At 41.6% G+C, this 17,643-nt stretch overlaps 1 protein-coding gene across 3 annotated transcripts in view; it reads left to right on the top strand.

Annotated features, from left to right (window-relative positions):
- mgat4b (alpha-1,3-mannosyl-glycoprotein 4-beta-N-acetylglucosaminyltransferase B) overlaps positions 1-13,789 on the top strand; it is a 216,097-nt gene extending 202,308 nt beyond the window's left edge. For all 3 annotated transcript variants that reach the window (XM_037540557.1, XM_037540558.1, XM_037540559.1), the window contains 3 exons: positions 2,497-2,584; positions 9,912-10,024; positions 13,203-13,789. In XM_037540557.1, the coding sequence (XP_037396454.1) occupies positions 2,497-2,584; positions 9,912-10,024; positions 13,203-13,226 (225 nt within the window). In that variant the 3' untranslated portion in view covers positions 13,227-13,789. The remainder of the gene's footprint in view (positions 1-2,496; positions 2,585-9,911; positions 10,025-13,202) is intronic.
- The last annotated feature ends 3,854 nt before the right edge of the window (positions 13,790-17,643 follow it).

The following is a 17,643-nucleotide window of genomic DNA, read 5'->3' as shown; positions in this document are numbered from 1 at the left end:
CAAACACAAAGCTTTGGTGCTGTCTGTGGGAGGCGTTTGGCCTTTGGCTGCTGGTTTGGATGCTGTTTGCTAGAGCTGAGTGTAGGTTACTGTCCCAAAGGTCAGACTGTGTGGCTGCTTATTTCTTGCTTTGAGTGGCAGTAATGCAATCAGAGATGTCTGTCAGCGCTGGGCGATTCTAGGATCAGAGCTTTGCCCAGAGAGACCAGCCCTCCTTGAGAAATCGTTGAGCTGGAGCCCCCCCTAAAAAGGGGCTAGACACGCCTATGCCGGTCAGCATTAGGGCCTGACTTTTAATCTTTAATTTTTTAAATAAAAAAAAAAAATCTTTTAATCTTTGTACTCTTTGTTCCTTGTTGCACTGTGTTGGTCCTGGAGGAACGTAATTTCACTCCACTGTGTACTTGTACAGAGATGGACTGACAATAAAAGCCTCTTGACTTGACTTGATCTGGGGGTTCTGAAGTATATATTGTTACACATTATGTTATATATTTTTTTTATTTTTTTCTTTTTTGTGCCTTGATTGCTTGACACTGTAATTTAACCATTGGAAATTAGCCACAGTGTAATGTAACCAGCGTCATTATTATAAATGTCAGGTTATGTCTGGCATGTTGGGTGATGATGGGCTGGTTCAGCTGAATTTCAGACATTGTTATGCTGTGCATGCACACTTAAATGGCTACTTTTTAAACTGTTTAAACTGTTTACTGTTTTAATTTCTAGGAGTTTTGAGTTTGGGGGCTTTTCTTAGAAGGCTGGTGTACGAATTCAGTCTGAGCCAAGCTCATCTGTGTAGTGTGCAGTTGTGTGCAAAAATTTGAAAAATCCAGCCAAATTACATTTTTTCTTGATTTCTGAAGTAAAAAGAATTCAACCTAACTTCTGCAGCAAACCGTTTGGTCACCGCACTGTCCCTTTATATTTGATTACTTAAAAAAAGAAAGAAAAGAAAAATGAAATAATTGTGCCATGTGCAAAAGTTTGGATGCCTTAGTAAGTCAGCGCTTAGTAACACTGGCTTTTGGCAGCTTGCAAATGCTTATTATATGTCCCCTTTCCCCCACTCTTCCTTATAAAACACATCTATTTCTATTTCTGTGATATTCTTGGTCGTCTTGCGTGCACAGCATGTTTAATGTCTACTCACAGATTTACAGTGATGTTCAAGTCAGGGGACCATGAGGGCCTTTGTTGAAGTCGTTTATGGTGGATTTTGAGGTTTATTTTGTGTCATCTGTTGTTGCAGATCCATTGCTGCCATATGGGGGTTTTGCTTTGCTTTGCTTTGCTACTTTTCTAAAGTAGATGATCTCTAGATGCTGGCTATGGATGTAAACAGTGGAAGTTGTGAGCTAGAAGCAACTTTTTATAGCCTTTCACTACTTTGTAGTCATCAGGTACGTTTATTTTCAGACCCTCAAGCCTGTTCTGAAGTGTTAGCGTAAGGCTCAAAGAGACAGAATATATAGCGCGGCTGTCAGCTGACAGTTTCTAATGACAGTTTTTTCATTTGCATAACAAGTCTTAACGGGTCGTGTTGGGCCTTACAAATTAATTAATCATATTTGGGTATTTGTGCACTAACATTCGCAAAAAACGTTCATTTTTCCTACAGAGGTTGTTTCCTTTTCATTTCACAAAGTGAACTGAAAACAGCATTAAACCTGAAAATGTGTGTCGTTAAACCTCTAGCATTCGCACTACTCTGTTGTCTTGGTGGTGCACAAAATATCATAAATAATGCCAGGTTCTATATTTAGTCTTCTCCTCTGCCATCAGGTAGGATGTTTTGCAGCGTTGAGTCTAAATCCTGAAGGTGGGTTCAGGGACGGTTTTTCCCTCAGGTTATCAGGCTGCTAAATGCTGAGATGCTGTCATTTTTTATGCTTGTTTCATGCATGAATTGTGGCTTATGTTGGCGCTGAGAGAGAGAGACTTGTGGATAAAGCTTTAGAAATGCTTACTAGTGAGCATGTAATAATAAACTCTTTTGGGGGCAGTCATGGCCTGGAGGGAACCAGCCTTGTGACCAGAAGGTTGCTGGTTCGATCCCCTGAGCCAACAGTACGTGACTGAAGTGCCCTTGAGCAAGACACCTTACCCCCAACCGCTACCCGTGTGCCGTGGATAATGCTGCCCACCTCTCTGGACAAGTGTGCTCACTGCCCCCTAGTGTGTGTGTTCACTAGTGTGTAAGTGGACTAATAAGGGTCACTTAATCTTACTAACTTATTTACTTACTCTCTTCATAGGGACGACTGAAGCATGTCATGAAATTCTCATCAGAAATATATGAATTTATATGAATGTCACATTCACTGCATTTAAGAGTGGATTCTAAACTGTACTGAGTGAATCTGTGACTCTTTGAGCACTAAACCTTTGGACTGATCAAGCACTTACAGTAGATGATCGCTAGATGATGGCTATGGAGGTAAAATTGCAGATGATCGTTTGAATATGTAACCCACTTTTTTTCCTCTTTCTCAGAATATTCAGTCGGAAAAAGAGGCCTTGAAGGAGGAAAGGGAGAGAACGCCAAAGTACCAGCGAACGGAGGACGGCTTCATTAGAATAGGTGAGAAACCGCCACTGTGGAAATAGCTAATGGTATGAATCCAAATGTCAGTGTATTTATACCTCCAGGGTGTTTGTGATCTGTCATTTAAGCCTTCCGCCGTTTGTAACTCCTCAGGTACTGTGATCCCGAGAGGTCTAGAGTCGTTAGTGTTGCTTTGATTTATTTGATAATTGGGTTCAGTTAAAGTAGACACACCCAGACCTGATTGCTGCCAGCTCTGTTGAAATTAGACATCACTTAAATAGAAACTTTCCAGCAATGTGGAACAGGCTAAGGTCTCAACAAGCAACAGTATATCAGTCTGGAAAGGGTTACAAAACCATTTCTAAGCCTCTGGCGCTCCAGCGAACCACAGTGAGAGCCTTTATCTTACTGTCCAATATGACAGTATTTATCATTATGAGGATAAATTACATCAAATTACACAAATTGCTTTTCTGAACATATCGTGAACATCATCAGTACTTAAGAACCACTTGCCAGCTGCATGTTTGATTACAAAAAGAACAGAGAATAATTAGTCCTGTTTATTTGGGTTTAGTGCAGCACAGTGTGTGAAATGTTGAATACAAATAACAGAATTCAAAGTTTTGGTAGTATTTTTCAAATGTGGGCTGACTTTGTCTGATGGAACTTATCAGACGTCAGAAAAAAATGAACATTTTGACACATTGTGTATTGAAAAATTGAAAAAGGCTCGGACAAAATTCAGACACTGGCAGATCACACTTAAGTAAAAAGTGTTTATTAACTAGGCGAGGATCCGAAATCAAAGTCAGCCAGTCCAAAGTCAAAAGCCATGAGGGGTGTCCAAAAAGCAATGTCCAAACACAGAAACAAGATCAAACCTGCAGGTACAACAATACTGAAAGGGCAAGGCAAAAGGCAAGGTCAAAGAACAAGCAAGGCAAGGGCCATTCACGAAATGGCAAACAGACAAATAAAAGGCTCAGTAAGGCTCTGTGAAGGTAATACTTCTCAACATGATTAAGCTTAAGCCTGGGCTTGAATACTAAACTAACTGTCCCATAGAACAAGGAACAGGTGTTTGTAATCAGTAGTCAGGTGAGGCGGCACATTGGAGAGTCACGTCTGTGTGGTAGACTTTACTCCGGCCATGGGCTTACAGCAACCGGCCACAATACAGACCTAAACACACCACCGCAGTCTTCCCCTCAGTTCCGTCAACGAGATTAGGATAAACCTACTGGTTTTGGGGTTTGCTTTGAAATAGCCACTCACCTACAGCATAAAGATAAGATGTCCAATCCGGATAACGGCACCGCTTGAAGAATCCAAACCATAACTGTACCAGGGGAACCAGTCTGATGTCTGGAGAAGTGAAGTTTATTCGTTTGCATGCAGGTACCAGACACCTAACCAGCCCCTAAAACAATGGGCTGATGCAGTTTTACAGCTGGAGTGATGCCAAGATTAGGCTCAGCCTCTATATGATACACTATTTTGCCAAAAGTATTTGGTCGTCTGCATTCACACACATATGAACTTGAGTGAGATCCCATTCTTAATCCATAGGGTTTAATATGATGTCGGCCCACCCATTGCAGCTATAACAGCTACAAGTCTTCTGGGAAGGCTTTCCACAAGGGTTAGGAGTGTTTATGGGAATTCTCACCATTCTTCCAGAAGCACATTTGTGAGGTCAAACACTGATGTTGGATGAGAAGATCTGGCACACAGTCTCCGCTCTAATTCATCCCAAAGATCTATCAGGTTGAAGTCAGGACTCTGTGCAGGCCAGTCAGGTTCTTCCACACCAAACTGGCTCATCCACGTCTTTATGGACCTGCTTTGTGCACTGGTGTGCAGTCATGCTGGAACAGGAAGGGGCCGTCCCCAAACTGTTCCCACAAAGTTGGGAGCATGAAATTGTCCAAAATCTCTTGGCACTGAAGCTTTAAGAGTTCTTTCACTGGAACTAAGGGGCTGAGCCCAACTCCTGAAAGACAACCCCACACCATAATCCCATGGAAATCCATTCCACAAAGCTCTCTACGCTGTTCTTGAGCTGATCTGAAGGCCATATGAAGTTTGGAGGTCTGTAGCGAATGACTCTGCAGAAAGTTGGCGACCTCTGCGCACTATGTGCTTTGGCATCCGCTGACCCCGCTCTGTCATTTTATGTGGCCGACCACTTCAGAGGCAGAGACAATATGTCAATATGACATATACAACATTATCTTCAAATGGAGAAAACTTGGAGCAGTGGTGAATCTCCCTGGAAGTGGCAAGCCTACCAAAGTTCCTCCAAGAGCACAGCTATGATTTAAGTCACAAAAGAACCTAGACAAACATCTAAGGAGCTGCAAGCCTCGGTCACCTTAGATAAGGTCATTGTTGATGATTCTACCGTTTCAGAGTCAGGCCAAATATGGTATCCATGGGAGAGTTGCAAGGTAGAAAAAACTCCTTACCAAGATGAGCGTTAGGCTCATCTCACATTTGCCTTCACCTTGATCACCCCAAAGCCATTCTGTGGACTGATGTGTCAAAAGTGGAACCTTGTAGAAAACAGGGGTCCTGTAACATCATCCCATATGCTGTATCTTATATTACATTTTGTATGAGGATCATGAAGCATTTAGTGTGACAAATATGCAGAAATACAGGAAATCCGGAAGGAGGCAAATACTTTTTTCATAGCACTGCATTACATTTATTACATACTTACATTTATTACATACTTACATTTATTACATATTACATTTATTATTGATTTCCATTCTGTAGTTCAAACCTTTGTGATCCACACTGCTGACATCATTCCTCCACTTAGAAATATATAGCGGGTGATTAAAAAAGGTTAATCAGATTTCAGAATAATTTATTTAACTTGTAAATCGTTACAGATCAATGCAGTGAACTGTAAACGGTTTAAATGAGCATTAAGTTTATTCTGTAACTGTATAAGGTCTCAGTCTGAACCTCCTCCAGCTGTACGGACGACATCAGCGCCACAGTCAAACTCATCCCAGACTGGACTGAGCGTGTCGGGCGTCTCTGCTCTCACGGCTCTTTCAGTGGGATCTCGGAGATCATCCAGTGCTGTGGAACCAGCGCCGAACGCTCTGAGCTGCTGGAGCTTCACTGCTGATGAAAATCAGGCTGCCCAGTTCTGACAGATTCACTCTTATTGACGTGGAGAAGGCAGAACACTTTCTGCTCAGAGGTCTCATCTCCTCTCAGACTGAAGGGAGCCAGTCAGAAACTCTATAACCCCCTCTTACAGTTGGATTGTGACTGGTTCCTAGACGCCTCACGATTGTAAAAATATGGTGCTTTGAAATCAGATCAATCTTTTTGTATCACCCTGTTTGAAGGTGTACAGATAATCATCTGCAGTTAAGCATCTGAAAGACAAGCAAGATCATCAGCTTGCCCAACTCCCACTGCACTCTTTATAGTCCAGTTTACATCAGGGAGGAAGATGTGGAGGTGGCAGACTGTTTTAAGCACCTTGGACTCAGTCTGGACAATAAAATAAGCTTTGACCAGCATGTAATGGACCTTTACAAGAGATGTCAGCAGACTTTGTGTTATTAGAACGTTAAAGGCACTACAAGTAACACCTTTATTACTCTGACTCCTCCATTGCAGCATAATTGGGCCCATCGTGCTGTTTTGTTCAGCTTGATTCTTCACAATGTTAAAAGTGTTAAACATCAACAAACTGTCACAAATCATATATTGCCTCTGAAATCATAGGCCTCCTCGCATACTTGTCAAACCTCAACAATAGGGCTGTTTTAAGAAGTGCTTTTACAGTAGTGCAAGACCCTGACCATCCACTGCACTCTTTCTTCACCTTACTTCCTTCAGGCCGGAGATGCATGTAAAAAGCCTATTTTGAAGTGTTATAGTCGGTCCTTATGAAGTTCCCTGCTTGCTTTTAAAAGAAGTCTTGTTGCATAAACCTCATGTTGGTGCTGTACTTAGGTTTCTTTTGTGTCTGTATGAATTTAAGACCTAATTAGTCCCACAACGGGGAAATTTCACCTCCGCATTTAACCCATCCGTGAAGTGAAACACCACATACACACTAGTGAGCACACTTGCCCAGAGCGGTGAGCAGCCCTACCCGCAGCACCCGGGAAGCAGTTGGGGGTTAGGTGCCAGCTCTGAGGATCCTGAGACTGTCAGCTCTGAGGATCGAACCGGCGACCTTAAGGTCACTGGGCCGGTTCCCTAACCTCCAGCCCACGCCCCGTGTGTAGTTGCTAATGTCTGGTTTCTATATATTGCATCAGAATGTTTGAATGGCGCAGACTGTAAAAACAAATTTCCTCTTTGCAGGACAATAAAGAGTCTAATCCATATTAATACAGAACAATCACTGGAAAATTACAACATGCTTTTATTATCTGCGTTAACATTATGAATTAAGTGTTATGATGCCTTTTGACCAGAAGGTGCTAGAAAACGGTGCAACATGGCAATTCATTTCTCACCAGATATATTTATATACATTTTAATAGCATATAATTAAGGATTAATAATAGCTGCTGTCAAGATGCTGGCCAGGTCAGTAGTTTGGAAAGTTAGCAGGATTCACAGACGCTGGAGGAGCCGTACTGTAGCATTTAGGCCCAAACCCGTTTCTTATTTTTACCCCAGCTCTTGTTTTCAAGTGTCACCTTGCCCCTTAATACTGAGTTATAAAGGGTAGTGTTTGAAATCTTGCTATATGAAATGGGGCCCTCAAATAAAAAGAGCATCACTTTATTAACAGCTACTAGCACCGCTCTGTAGGCGACCCGGCCCGTCAGCAGCGACAGCAGAGCAGGGTAAAGTTCAGGGGAAAGTTTTTTTATTACCCACCCCTATTTTTTCAGTGATATGAAGCTGAAATCAGATATTCACCAGCTTCTCAAATTTTCCCGTTATAGCATGCTATCAGCAGTTTTTTAGCTTGTTGCGAATTAAACGACCATAATACACTGAAACAACATGAAACTTAGATAAAACAATTTTTTAACAGAGAAAATTCTCACTTTAGTGGGTTGGTTTGGTCTCTTGTTCAGCCGTCTTGGCGGTTTTCTGTTCGGAGTGTGTCTCTGAAAAACCTCTGCTTGGAGGGCTATGTAACCCTGATGCTTCACCCTGCCCCTCTATCTCAGTAGAAATCGGGAGGGCTAAGGACTAACGGGGCGAGGGGTGAAATAGGATTGGGCCGTAGACTCCTGATATCATTTTGTGATAGGTGAGTGGCTACACTGGCAAATATACTGGTGTTTAGCCCATTCAGAACTGGCAGGACTACATTGAGAAGTCCAACCACAGTGAATGGCCTGTGGACTGCACTGACGACTGCGTAGGCAGCAGCGTCTTTAGACCATGTAAATAAACGTAATGAAAGTATGACAGAGTGGTTTGAGGTGAGTGCCAAGGCTAGAAGAGCACATACAACAGCGATAAACTCACTCAATTGTCTGTTTCCTTGGCTTCAGTGAACTGTAACATGTTATGTTATATTGTATTAAATCAATACACAGTACACTGTAGACGTAGCTAGGCTTGTTGCATATATTGAAGAATAAGACAATTAAATCATTAATCACATACATTAATATGAAAATATCGTCAGCTAAAATTCCATTATTCTGACAGCCCTAGCGCTCATACCACGTCCAAAGAGTTTCATGCCTGCGAAAGCTATATCACAAAAAGTTATGTGAAAGTGTTGTGTATGTATTATTGTTGTGGTCAGGACCCCCATGGACCCTCACAGAGCAGGTACTGTTTGGGTGGTGGGTCATTCTCAGCACTGCAGTAACACTGACGGGGTGGTGGTGGTGTGTTAGTGTTGTGTGTGTTGCGCTGGTATAAGTGGATCAGATACAGCAGTGCTGCTGGAGTTCTTAACCACTGTGCCCACTCACTGTCCACTCTATTAGACACTCCTACCTTGTCCTCTCAGCGTGTTTCTGCCTAGGCACGTGTTATACTAGTACTAATACTAATAGTTTGAGTGGCGCGTGGCTGGCTTTAGACTCTAAATTAAGAGACTTCTCCTGACATCATAAATTACAATAGGCACTCAATCCCATTCATAAATTTGTCTCCGGGTCAGGATCGATATTACGCTGGCAATGGTTCATTTTTCGACAGAATCAATTAATATGAGGATCTATGGGCCAGCGGTGTCTGGCACGGCCTCCTGTTCGCCCGTCCTCATCAGAAATGCGATCACTTCAGCTCCTGCACAACCGCAAGCCTGGCCGTCCACTCCAAAAACACAGCATTAAACCTCACACTTCATCAACCTCCCGACGTTCGTCACCTTGTACTGTTTACGCAGCACCAGTCAAAAGTTTGGACGCATCAAATTGAATGTCTGTCTTTTATCATCTTAAAGACATTCAGTCTAAAGGCCACCTCAGATAAAAAGCACCTATTTCTGCCTTTAATTCACTCTTCACACTCAGTAATGTGTTTTCTCAATTCTGCAGTCACGTTTACTTTGATGTGTACAGAATATAATCTGTCTGATTATTTCTTTTACCATTTTGAACAAGCATACACTGGAATATGAATACACTTTACGCTTCAGTTGTCTTTTATTGCTTCTCTGGTGAATCAATAATAAGCCCTTAGCGATCTGAATTCCATTCTGAATGTGTAAAGAAACTCACTCAGACCTCAGAAATAACAGCGCGCCCAACAACAAAGGCAGCGCTGTGCTTTTCTGTATAGTGATAACAGAGCACTGTGCACTGATATATTTAACTATATTTAAATGTACATGGCCTGACTAGTCTTGCGACTCATTTTAATGAAAGGGACATCACTGAAGTCTCACAGTGTTTCTGAATGTGTTCACTGTAGTCTGAATGCATAAGAGGGGGTTCATTAAGTAAAACGGGGTCTTAACACGTATTATCCAGTAGCTCCTGTAAAGCTGATGTGCATGTTCTGTGGTCATGAGCGCGAGGAAGTGAAGTGTGGGCTGCGCACGGCCCAAAGATTAAATCCATTTCTAAAGTCTAAACGGTGAAGTGAGTCCTGTTGGAAAGGTGTTTCAGGTGGTTCCTCATGCAGCTGCTTAAGAGATGGTCCAGGCAGAGAGGAGTTAAAATATAAGAGGTTTGATTTTTTTTTTTTTTTTTCTCTCTCAATGTCTTGTTTTATAAAATATGTAAAATTGCAAATTTCAGGAAACCTCTCTTATGAGTGAGTGTGCCTAAACTTTTGACTGGTACCGTGTGGACAAAGGGTCTCGTTCTTGTGATGGGAATTCAATTTGCCCAAATTTTCCACTGAAGTCTAACTAGGCAGCGTTCATGTTTTCTGCTTTTTTCTGTAGGAAAGTTCCAGAACGGGATAGCGGAGGGCGAGGTGGACCCCTCGTTTGGGCCGCTGGAGGCCATGCGGCTCTCGGTAACGACTGACTCTCCTGTGTGGGTCATTCTCAGCGAGGTAAGTGTGACCACCATGCTGCTTATTCTCCGGGTTTTCTCTCACTGTCAGCAAAGCCCTGACCACACCAGGACACACCGCAGAGAGCAAATACAGACTGCAGCTTAAAGGGAATTCCACGGATTCTCCATATTTCATTGTAATTCAGTGGATGAGATGTAAACAGTGGTTTGGAGTGGTGTGATGTGAAATAGCTCAACACAGAGAAACTTACTGGCTATTTTACAGCGGAGGTGATGGGAACCAGGGGTCATGACAGCACAAATATAGCCATTTTATAAACTGTCCAGATTGGATAGTGGAATAGTGGTAAATCTTAAAAAATAATATTAGTAATATTAATATTACTAGCAGTAATATTAGTAGAAAAGTAATGCATTTAAGTGTGCTCCCTGTAGAAGATGCGTTCTTATTTTCACTTAGAAAATCAACAAAACGTCGTTTGTCCATATTCAGAATTTGCATATGATGGCGTGTTTTTCAGATGTCAGCCTCTTCCACCCAGTAACTTCCTGTGAGGGAGCTTTTAGAGACATTCACCTCTTCAGACGTCTGGGTCCTGTCACCGCTCCTCTGGATAATTCATTCTGACTTAGAAGTAGAGATGGACCGATCAGTGTTTTTGGGGCCAATACAGCTCGCCAATCACCTTTCAGTGCCATGGGCCAGTAGCCGATACCGATTGAGGGCGGGGCTGAACTGTTAAGGCCTATTAACACCCAGATGAAAAAACGTGTTTGGTTTTAGTGGGACCTTCACACCACCTCTCACAGAGCAGGTACTGTTTGGGTGGTGGATCATTCTCAGCACTGCAGTAACTGACGTGGTGGTGGTGTGTTAGGGTGTGTTATGCTGGTCCGAGTGGATCAGGCACAGTTTTTAATCACTGTGTCAGTGTTACTGCAGTGCTGAGAATGATCCACCATCCAAATAGTAACTACACTGTGAGGGTCCATGGGGGTCCTGACCACTGAAGGACAGGGTAACAGAGTATCAGAGAAACAGATGGACTACAGTCTGTAACTGTAGAACTACAAAGACCAGCTATACAGTAAGTGGGGCTGATAAAATGGACAGTGAGCGCAGAAACGAGGTCATAATGTTGTGCCTGATCAGTGTGTGTGTGTTTTTTTTTTTCATCTGAAAAGATTGTGTGTAAGTAGGCTTTTAGTCCTGTAGTCAGAGGTCAAAAGGTCTGTATTACCATCTAGCATTTGAACAATGAACTGCAGGGTCCTGTGACCAAGGAGCCTCAAGCAGGGCTGCAGGGATGTTTAACTCAACTGAGTATGGCTCACATGTTTTACGTTCAAGAATTCAAGTTCAAGAGGCTTTATTGTCATTTCAGCTCTATACGAGTACACAGTGAAACAAACAACATTCCTCCAGAATCACGGTGCAACACAGGGGCACAAGCTCAGAACAATACAATAAGCCCAGTGCAGACAATACAGTACAATAAATCCATCCGAAAGACTTACAGTAAATACAAAACAGGACACAGGCAGCACTGAGAATATGTGGAGCTGTGCAAAGCAGGATGAACGTACTATACCATGTTAACAGACAGCGTATATGAGCATAGCAGTCGCTGAGGTAGCAGCCAGAACAGCAATGGAAAACAGTATTTGGTCGACTGTAATTCTAGCAGCCAGTATTGTTATAGACTTAAAATGTGCAAAAAAGCATGAAGGCAGGTATAAAAGTTATATCAAGTGAGGCGTTTCAGTGAAATGCAATAATTATATTTATATTTAAATACTGTGTCACAGACGTAAACCGGATCTACACAAAGCGGAGAGTGAGATGGTCTCATAATTATGTGTAAGTGTGTGTGTGTCTATGTCACTGATCAGCTCTCAGGAAATCCACGATCACATATTCGGGCTGCAAATGATCTGATACCGATACATAATCGATCCGTCCTTCCATCTGTACTCCGAACATTTCTCTCGAACCCCAGATTTCACATCAGTCACTTTACATGGCCTCTTAAATGCTAAGGGTGTACATATAAGCCCATATTTCCTTTCCCCACACTCAGTTCAATAACTGAATAATAAGCTTGTGTTTAAAATTGTCAGTATGTGTGTTAGGGACAAACCATATTTCGTGCATAAAATCTTGTATTTTCAAAACAACAACTTTATGGAAATGATTTTAAAATGATGTTGAAGTAAGAGGATTTCATATTGAGTCATTTTGTACCTGTTTCAGTTGAAATGTTCACAGGGTGTAATGGGTTGCGTGGGTTTATATATAAACCCAATTGTGTGTGTACATAGATATCGCTGCTGTCAGAAGAAAACCTCGTATGTCCAAAATAGTAACTTTACAGCAGAAGGAAAAAACATACTTTACTTTCAATGTAAGTCAATGGAACCAGAATTTTTCGCATGTCATTTTGGTTCATTTCTTTTAGGCCATTCATCATAAAATGTACAAACAATGTAAAGAGTAACAGACACTTTCAAATTATGTAAAAAACTGAAAATGTGTGTATGTGTATATATATATATATATATATATATATATATATATATATATGCATACACATACATACACTATATACTATTATACTATATACATACATATATGTACATTGCTGTCGTCCCGAATAAAACCGTGTATCTCCAAAATGGTTATTTTACAGGAGAAGAAAAAAACCTACTTTACTTTTAATGCAAGACAATGGAACCAGACGCCATTCCAAGTCATTTTGGGCTGTTTCTTTTGGTCCGTTCATCATCAAATTTACACACAATGTAAAGAGCAACCGGCATTTTCAAATTATGTAAAAAAACAACAAAAATGGAGATACAAGGTTTTCTTTTAGGTTTTGTCCACGATAAAACAATGAAAGTTAAACTCTCTTGCACTCTGTCTAAGTGTGACTTTATATCAGGGAAAAAAAACTACAAGTGCTACATTTCCTTCATATTTATCCATATTCTTATTTTAATTAAAGTCCTGGTCCCTGAGTGCCCCTGCAGTATATTATAATGTCTTCTCTGCTCTGACACACCTGGACCAACTAATCAAATCACATCAGCTAATTAAAAAGCCCTTCCTGATTTGTACTGTGTGAGTTATACCAGGAGAACGTTATAATGCAGAGTCTGGGGCTCCACGACTGTTTTATTGCATTAAACCTGCTTTCTCTTTTTTTTCTCCTCAGATTTTCATCAAGAAAGCCGAGTGAAGGGTGCTTTACCGCAATACCTCACCATTTAGTTGGGCCTTCCGATGCAGGACGGTGTCTTTCTAGCGCCTCCACCTGAGCATCGGCTCAGAGTTTCTTTAGCTTGGTCCAAGAGCGTCACCTGCTGGCGCCCCGCTGACATTGCAGGGTAAAAGTAGAGAAGGCCAGCTGTGATCCTGACTAGTCGAGCAGAGGAGGGAGGAAAAGGCGACGGACAGGCTGTGGGGCTGTTTTTTGTAATTTATGTGTAAATACGCTCATGGTTCAGTGACTCTACACTGGTGTATTGTCAGCGGGCTCTCTCTGGATGATCTTGCCCTTTTTGACAATGGCAAATTTTCTGACTTTCGATGATGCTGCTTTTTTTTTTTTTTGGAATGGGGGATCCTTTCATTTTCCTATATGAGACAATGATTTTTGCCAACTTTTTGTTATCATTGAGCGGGACGACTGATTTTCGGTGGAGGGTTTGCTATTCCGAATCAAACGTAGTTGTTATGATGCGTACACATGTTACGAATACACACAGATATAATCGTAATAAATGTGCGTTTGTGTTTGCAGACGTCTAGAGTGAACTCCCTCCCTCCCACCCCCCCAAAAGGTCAATCTGAAGGATTATGAGCTATAAGCAATAAAAGAAAACAATGAAAAAGTATGGAAATTGAGGAAATGTAATCAACCCCCGATCTTCCGGAGCGTTCATGCATTCAGATCAGATTTTGACAGAGGTCGAAAACACAGCTGCTCTTTTTCCCTCCCTCTGCTATCAGTTTGCTTTAAAGTGAAGCAGAACATGGTGAGCTGCCAGTAGATTGGGTTAGAAATGTTAGCGTAAACAGACACTCTGTGATCGAATTAGACGAGGCAAACAGACGTCCCACCAGAAACAGATAATAACGTTACATCTATGCAGTTTGGGCCGAGACTGGACCATCACTGACCACAGCCTACATAGACCTCTTAATGGCTTCTGGGTCTTATCAGCAGAATAGGTTTCACCAGGCCTCGCAGTGAGAATCCCTTTCTTTTCAGTGTGATATTACGTTCCTCATGCCTTAAAGTGACACTTCTTCAGGTTCAGTTCACAGCATGAACTGCAACTATAATCACTGAGAATCGTTTTCCATAATACAAAAGACCGTAAGAAAGAAATGAGACGTATTTGCGAAGCCGAAACCTTTAATTCTGGCTGTTTCAGAGTCAAAGCTTGGAAATCACCACGGAGACGGTACCTTCTTAACCAGCGCTGATCAACAGGCAGGACAGAAATCTAAACTAGGCTGACCAAAACTTCTTTACTGGTATGTTTTCAGAAGATCTACCCCTGGAAGTGCTAAAACAAGGTCTAGATCAGGGATCAAGCCACAAAGGCTACGTTCACATTACAAGCTTCGTTGCTCAAATCCGATTTTTTGCTCAAATCCGATCTCTCTGACACGACGGTTCACACTCGTTTAAGTAAGTCATTCAAATCTGGCATTAATGTGATGAACTGGCATCCTTAAACGATCCTCATGAGCTCCTCCTACTCAGTAACGTCACGTGACTGAATCGCTGCATCATCAGCACCAACTAACGAGCAGAACGAGATCATTAACTCTGATCAGCTCTCAGCTTCATTATTAGAGCCAGACGAAGGAGGAAAAGGTGAGATGAGCTGCTTTTCCACCGTTTACGGTGCTGTTGCCATGGTAACGCTGAATGACGGCGCACACGCAGTGGGGGGAAAAAATCGCATGAATTCCGATCTGAGCGTCTCATTGACGTCACAAGGTCACGATACGTATCCGATCCAGGACCACATATGAAAGTGGCTCAGGTCGGATTTGAAAAGACCAGATTTGTGTCCACACAGCCCTGAAAACATCAGATCTGAGTCACACTGGGGCAAAAAAAATCTGATTTTTGCCACTTCAACCTGGTAATGTGAGCGTAGCCAAAGAAGCTGGAAGATCTCAGGGTCAGAAAAGCTTCTCCTTGTTGAGCGTTCCACACAGCAACAGCAAGATTTCTCACTTGAAGCGTTTTTCAGCCTCATCTTCTGCATCTGTAGCCTGTGGATAATTACCCTGGATAGTCATTCCCCAGAGAAAAGAGCAGAAAAGCCATCAACTCAAAACAAACTCAGCATCTGTCTGTTTAGCTTCTTTTATAAACGTTTCAGTCAATGGCTTTTTTGTTCTTTCACTAAGTGCAGGTAAAACATCAAAATGATTGTCTGTGGTAATTGACCATATGCTGCTGATTTCACACTCAGAAACGAGGGTACCTCTTTACAGTAAGACCCCCCTTTGAAGGTTTATGAGTGGTTTTAAATGAGTTTATTAATCGATATGAATCCATCCAGTGATCCCACAAACCTCAGATCTGTCTGATTACTTCTTACATCTTCTACATAACTCAGATACTCAGATTCATCAGATAAAATAGGCCACCGTCACCCTGTTCATTTGTATGTTATAAGTGCTTATTACTAATTTGGTAACACTTTTATTGTCAGTTACCATTCATAAGGCTACATGACACCTATATAAACTGACATAACTCTACATTAATGCTTTAAAATGCTTATTCCAGTAGGCATCGATCACTGTAAAGGTTATATTTGCCAGTTTTGATCACAGTTAGCTTAAGTAGCCTTTATGACAGATGACACCTGTTGCAATAAGCCTTTACAAACATTTATGTAGGGTTATGTCAGCTGTCATGGCAAGTTTATATAGGTGTCATGTAGCCATATGAACAGTACCCTACAGTTAAGTGTTATAACGATATGACCTAATTAATAATATTTAACTCATTTTAAGCCATTCAGAAACTCTTTATAAAGGTTGTGTTGATGTAAAGTGGTACTTGCATTAGATAGAAGACCGAACGAGTGTTCCTTCAAGCTCAAAGCCTATCCTGAGAAGACATAAGGAACATTCCCATTTGATCTTCTATGGTGGTTTAAATGACCCACATCCTACATTTTTGGTGTTTTTTTTATGTATTTTATTGTTTTTCCTGAGGTCCACTTAGGACATGCGTGTAGATTTATGCATTAAAAACAGTCATAAATTAATTTCAAATCCATTTCCAATTAAACTGCTTTTGTTACTCTGTCTTCAAAGGAAAACTCCACCAAGTTTTTCAATGTTTCTACATAATTAAATGATAAAGACATAAACAGAGTCGTTCCGAGTGGTTTGAGGTGAAATTTTCCATTTTGGAGAAACGTACAGAGAGAACTGTTTACACTGGTAGTGATAGGAACCAGACGTCTGAAGAGTTTAATGCCTTTAAAAACTCCCTCATGACAAATGAATACATAAGCAGTTATGAATGCACTGCCTGATGTCTCACACATCATTTTATAACAGTTTTGTGATTAATGTTTTGGCTTAAAATGCGTTTTTTTTTCCTTTTTCTTTTCAGTTTTGTGACTATTTTACCATCATCACCATTACATATAAAACTCAGAGGACGTGCAGGTTCACTGGTGGCTTTGGAAAGTAAATAAAATGGCCTTATTTGTGTTGTAGACATCACGACCTCTGGTTCCCATCGCTGTACAGAGTCAGCGAGTTTCTCTATACTGAACCATTTCACTTCAAACCACTGCGAATGACTTTGTTTACTCTTGAACCACTAAATTACGGTCGTTGTGAAAAGTCCATGGAATTCCCCTTTAAGACTGATCTATGTGAAGACATCAGAACTGACTTGCTGTCCTGTATGGTGCCTCATTCCAGAAGCGGTCCAGGTTATCACACTTTACATAACTTCAGTGTGAATGGGCGGGGCTTAACTGCTGTCGGCTGAATAGGCGGATATATGACATCATAAAAATTCAAAATGGTCCGTTTATTCAGCCTAGTCTGAATATGTTTAGACTGAGCAGTGAACTGTATGTCTTGAACCTTCAGCAGTGTTTACATACCACAACAGAGCTTTTTTTTCATGTTTTCCATGATGTGGCCCTTTACGCTCTTCAGATTTACTGAGAGATCCTGCTGGAAGCCTCAGCCTTCAAATCGGTCTGAATATACAGTGACGAGGGCGAAAGGTCAAGGATGCCTTTCATTTTCGTGCATCAAATAACAAACCAGTGCTTGGTTTGTAGGACGCAGCAGTGCGTGATCCCGCTTCATTCACTCGGAGTTCAGCCTGTTATTTCATTACAGAAGCCACAGTCTCGCAGTACCAAGACAAAAGGCCTGCGTATTCACTTAATATGCATTTGAAAGTCAATGCAAACATTTACTCACTCTCCACACTCTCAACACTCTCAACGGGGCTCGTGCCAAAAAGAGTTGGTCGTCGCAGCACCACTGTTGCCACAGAGATGGCTGACAGGTGCCCGAGAGCTGGAGAGATCACCACTAGCCAAACATAATATATTAGAGAAAAGCCCCCCACCCACCTCCCCCAC

Source organism: Pygocentrus nattereri, chromosome 8, assembly GCF_015220715.1.
Source record: "Pygocentrus nattereri isolate fPygNat1 chromosome 8, fPygNat1.pri, whole genome shotgun sequence".
Taxonomy (NCBI): domain Eukaryota; kingdom Metazoa; phylum Chordata; class Actinopteri; order Characiformes; family Serrasalmidae; genus Pygocentrus; species Pygocentrus nattereri.
Note: the sequence above shows the minus strand (reverse complement) of the source record. Positions and strands in the feature narration are given on the sequence as shown.